This window comes from Alligator sinensis, unplaced genomic scaffold (genome assembly GCF_000455745.1).
Source record: "Alligator sinensis unplaced genomic scaffold, ASM45574v1 scaffold215_1, whole genome shotgun sequence".
In the NCBI taxonomy this organism is placed as follows: Eukaryota; Metazoa; Chordata; order Crocodylia; family Alligatoridae; genus Alligator; species Alligator sinensis.
The window spans coordinates 818,292-823,332 of record NW_005842259.1 but is presented as its reverse complement, the minus strand read 5'-3'; the positions used below and the strand labels follow the sequence as shown (position 1 = coordinate 823,332).

The 5,041-nt window shown below is 43.8% G+C and overlaps 1 protein-coding gene across 3 annotated transcripts in view; it reads right to left on the bottom strand.

The window, feature by feature from the left end:
• Window positions 1-5,041, bottom strand: part of RANGAP1 (Ran GTPase activating protein 1) — a 30,879-nt gene that overhangs the window by 14,674 nt on the left and 11,164 nt on the right. For all 3 annotated transcript variants that reach the window (XM_006027660.2, XM_025208929.1, XM_025208928.1), the window contains one exon: window positions 1,293-1,377. In XM_006027660.2, coding sequence (XP_006027722.1) covers window positions 1,293-1,377 — 85 coding nt within the window. The remainder of the gene's footprint in view (window positions 1-1,292; window positions 1,378-5,041) is intronic.

Sequence of the window (5,041 nt, the reverse complement as noted above, 5' to 3'; positions counted from 1 at the left end):
ACTGGCCAACTGCGGCCTCGGGTCCACCACGATCCGCTGGCTGGGGATTGGCTCCGTGGTCGGACCCAGAGGGTGGTGGTTGATGGAAGTCAATTGTTGTTGTGTCCTGTGACCAGTGGGGTCCCTTCAAGGCTCTGTCCTTGGATCTATTTTGTTCAACATTTTTGTTAACAATGTAGACATTGGTATCAGAAGCAGACTGGTCAAGTTCACCGATGATACCAAACTTTGGGGCAAAGCATCCACACCTGAGGACAGGAGGGCAATCCAAACCAACTTTGACAGACTCAGGAAGTGGGTGGACGAGAACCTGATTGTGTTTAACACCAAAAAAATGCAAGGTTCTCCACCTTGGGAGGAAAAACCTGCAGCATTCTTATAGGCTCAGTAGTGCTACGCTGACTAGCACTATGGAAGAAAGGGACTTGGGGGTCATGACTGACCACAAGATGAACATGACCCTTCAATGTGATGTTGCTAGTAAAAGCAAGCAGAATGCTGGTTTGCGTCCATAGATGCTTCGCAAGCAAATCCCAGGATGTCATTCTCCCAATGTACTCAGCCTTGGTGAGGCCACAGCTGGAGTACTGTGTCGTTTTGGGCTCCACAATTCAAAAAGGATGTGGAGAAGCCCGAGAGAGTCCAGAGAAGAGCCACGCACATGATCAGAGGTCAGGGAAGCAGACCATACGACGAGAGGCTGAGAGCTATGGGACTCTTCAGCCAGTGCTTCTCCAGGCTGAGGGGTGATCTGATGGCCGCCTATAAGTTTATCAGGGGTGTTCACCAGGATCTGGGGGAACATTTGCTCACCAGAGCACCCCAAGGGATGACAAGGTTGAACAGTTATAAACTCCTCCAAGACCGTTTCAGGCTGGACATAAGGAAGAATTTCTTTACTGTCCGAGCCCCCAAGGTCTGGAACAGCCTGCCACCGGAGGTGGTTCAAGCACCTACATTGAACGCCTTCAAGAGAAATTTGGATGCTTATCTTGCAGGGATCCTATGACCCCAGCTGACTTCCTGCCCATGGGGCAGGGGGCTGGACTCAATTTTCTGAGGTCCCTTCCAGCCCCAATGTCTATGAAATCTATGAAAGTTGTGGGGTACATGGATGGCAATTGCAGCGTTCCTGCTCATGTAGCGAGCACAGGAGAGAACAGTCCAAGACAGACCTCCGACAGTACTGGGAGAGGCTAATTTCTAAAGAACTTGCAAGAAAGGTGCAAGAATCAGAGCTCTGCTATTTAATTGCAAGCAGACCTCTGCCATAACCTTTCCTTGGGTCCTACCTCAAGGATCCCAGCACATCTGCCATGTTGAAACCTTCAAGGATCTCCTGAAGCTGCTCACAGCCCTCTTCTCCCAGACAGTTACCTAGGATATGAGAAAAGGAGGAAAGCCAATTTAAAATGCACACAAAAAAAATATCACCAGCATTCAATGAAGTTCCCACATGTGATCTATTTCTCTAATTAAGATAACAGCTGCTTGGTTTCTATAACACCTTTATAACAAAACACCTTATAGACAGCCCATAAGGCAGACTTGTCTGCAACTGAAATGCAACAGGTGTTTATGCATTGGTGTGAGATGGGAAGAATACTTCTGAATTCAAGTTGCAAGGGAAATTTGAAAGATAAGGATTTAAATTGGCTAGAACAGATTTGGGTAATGAAAACTGGATTCCTTTTTAATAGTTTTTACAGTGGATGATGCTGGACGAATAGATTCATAGATGTTAGGGTCGGAAGGGACCTCAATAGATCAGAGTCCGACCCCCTGCATAGGCAGGAAAGACTGCTGGGTCTAGATGACCCCAGCTAGATGGTTATCTAACCTCCTCTTGAAGACCCCCAGGGTAGGGGAGAGCACCACCTCCCTTGGAAGCCCATTCCAGACCTTGGCCACTCGAACTGTGAAGAAGTTCCTCCTAATGTCCAATCTAAATCTGCTAGCTTGTGGCCATTATTTCTTGTAACCCCCAGGGGTGCCTTGGTGAATAAATACTCACCAATTCCCTTCTGTGCCCCCGTGATGAACTTATAGGCAGCCACAAGGTCGCCTCTCAACCTTCTCTTGCGGAGGCTGAAAAGGTCCAGTTTCTCTAGTCTCTCGTCGTAGGGCTTGGTCTGTAGGCCCTTAACCAGACGAGTGGCCCTTCTCTGGACCTTCTCCAGGTTATTCGCATCCCTCTTGAATTGCGGCGCCCAGAATTGCACGCAGTACTCCAACTGCGGTCTGACCAGCGCCCGATAGAGGGGAAGTATCACCTCCTTGGACCTATTCGTCATGCATCTGCTGATGCACGATAAAGTGCCATTGGCTTTTCTGATGGCTTCGTCACACTGCTGACTCATGTTCATCTTAGAGTCCACTAAGACTCCAAGATCCCTTTCCACTTCTTTGCCACCCAGCAGGTCATTCCCTAGGCTGTAGGTGTGCTGGACATTTTTCCTCCCTAGGTGCAGCACTTTGCATTTCTCCTTGTTGAACTGCATTCTGTTGTTTTCTGCCCACTGGTCTAACCTGTCTAGGTCTTGCATCTGATGGATGCAATCAGGTGATATAATTTAAATAAAATTTACTGTCTGTACAAAGGCAGTAGACCTTAGCTCCTGAGAGGAAAAAAATCACTTTACTATTTTTATGAACATTTCAAACATACTTCAAAAGTAAATTATAACTGGGTTAGCTAAAAAGGCTGTAGAGCAGGATGATTCTTCTAGTTGTTGCTCAAATGCTACATACTTTTTTTACAGACTTTCCTGAAGGAACGCTTTGACAATGAAGAAATTAAACCAGATTTATGGATGTCCTTGGAAGGTGGAAATGCTTGTACTGAATGTGGAATTCTAGCAGAGGATACAGCTCTGTATTTTGGAGGCACTACAGTAAGACAAGCTGTCACACAAGACCTGGATCTGAGGGGTGCCAAGTATGTCATGTTACCAGCTAGAATTTGACATAGCTGATGTGTTCTAACAGAGGGCTTCATTAATAATAATAATAATAGAGATCAGATTGGTAACAAACATATAAATAAACAGTAACAGATAAGGCAGCTTATGGGAATGATGATACTGAACTTTTCACTTCTAAGCGACAGTTCAGAGTCATCTCTGGTAGACAATGACAAATGGTTCTTATTTTTACCATCAACTGGAATTTTTTCACTGACATTTGTGAAATGAGTCATTATTTATTTTTGCGGAGTATCTTGCTGCTTTGTAGGTATATGATAAGAAAAGGTCCTTACTCAAAAGAGTTTAGAACTTATAGACAAAGTTTAAGAGCAGTGCAGTGCTGGTGACAACTGTGTTACAACCTCAACTTCACAACTGACACCAGCCGGTACTCTGGCTGCCAGTCTCAGCAAAGAGGTGAAGAACTAAGTGGGCATGAGGGAAAAAATGTGTATGTGCCTGTGCTGTGCCCATTCTATATATTGACAGTATTTGAGAGGGTCACAGCAGCACATCTCACAAACACCCAAAAGGTTTTCAAAAAATAAGTAAACAAAAGTATTTACTTAAAAAATGCCAATTGTGTTTATTTATGTTCGGCTATAGGAGAATTGGATTTAACCAAGTATCATGTGAGTTCTGGGTAGGGCATGCACTACATTGAAGAAACAGCTATTAAAAAAACCCCTAGAGACTTCTTCCTTAGCATGAGAGTGGTGTAGACAGGAGCTAATTTGAGTATATCATACAGATTTTTCTAAGTGAAGCTGAAGCATTAACATTTAAAAAATGGCCAAGGGAATTTCCTCTTACGGCCTCTCTTCACTGAAGGCCATGGGGAAAGAAAAGCATGAGATTTGCCAGACTGTTAAAGGAACAAGTCTCTGTGGTAATTTGTAACAAAATGCCATGTCCTGCCAACATTTACAGACGTGAATGGCTTTTCTCGGGTAAGTAACTCCACTGAAATGAGGGAACATATGGAAAATAATGTGCTTAAAGTGACTACAGAATTGGGCCTTAAAATGTTCCTGTGGCTTTTTCTTTCCCTTTAAAAATCTGTATTTCCCATCTGTATATTTATTGCAACAAAATAGAATTGCCCAGTGATGAGACAGCTGTGAAATACAACCTTTTATTCACTCGTATAAAAGATTGTATCACATTTGTTTAATATACATAAACTAGATATATCAAATACACAACTTTTGCATACTTATAAGGCCAGATCTTCAACCACTGTAAGTAGCATACTTCCATTAGAACCCTGATGCCAATTTATATCAGCTAAGAATATAGCCTATAAAATACAGAAGGAGACAAAGCATACTAATATTATTGTTTTCCTCACCCTCCTGCTTTAAAGTGTCACTAATTCTGCTGAATTACATGCAGAATTTGTTTTAGTATGTAGCTCATCTTTCCCTTTTTATGTTTTACTGGTCTGTGTCTCCCAGCAGATGTCTGGGTAGTTTAGGTCCCCCATGACTACCGCCTCTTTAGCTTTTATGGTCTCTGAGAGTTGTCTCAGGAGCCCCGCATCTATTTCTTCCCCTTGATGTGGGGGTCTGTAGCAGACCCCTACCACCAAATCCCTTTCTCCTTGCCCCCCATGTAGCCTAACCCACAATCCTTCGACTTCCTCATCCTTGGATTCCATCTTGATGAGGGTTGACCAATTAAACTATGTTGCACAATACCGCCGAAATGCAGCTGCAGACAGTAGCCCAGCACTGCACAGTGAGCAGGAAGCTTTGGCCACGACAGTGAAAGCAAACCTCTAAGCATTACAAGTAGTGTATGTGAATATCAGAACAACCTATAAAAGCAGACAGGACTGTACCTTACAGTCTCATCCTTAAAACTCGCATGATACTCAAATTTAGTCCCAACACCTTCTGAGCTAGATAAGCAGACTAACAGGTACTGAAGCTGTGACTCAAGAGGTTTAAGCTCATTAAAGCCCTGACTCAAGAAAGAACTATTTGCTTATTCAGCTGAGTAACTTCATGAGGTCCTTTAGCTACAGAGGCACTGGTATTTTAGATCAGGACTCTCCTTTAGAAAGGCGGGGG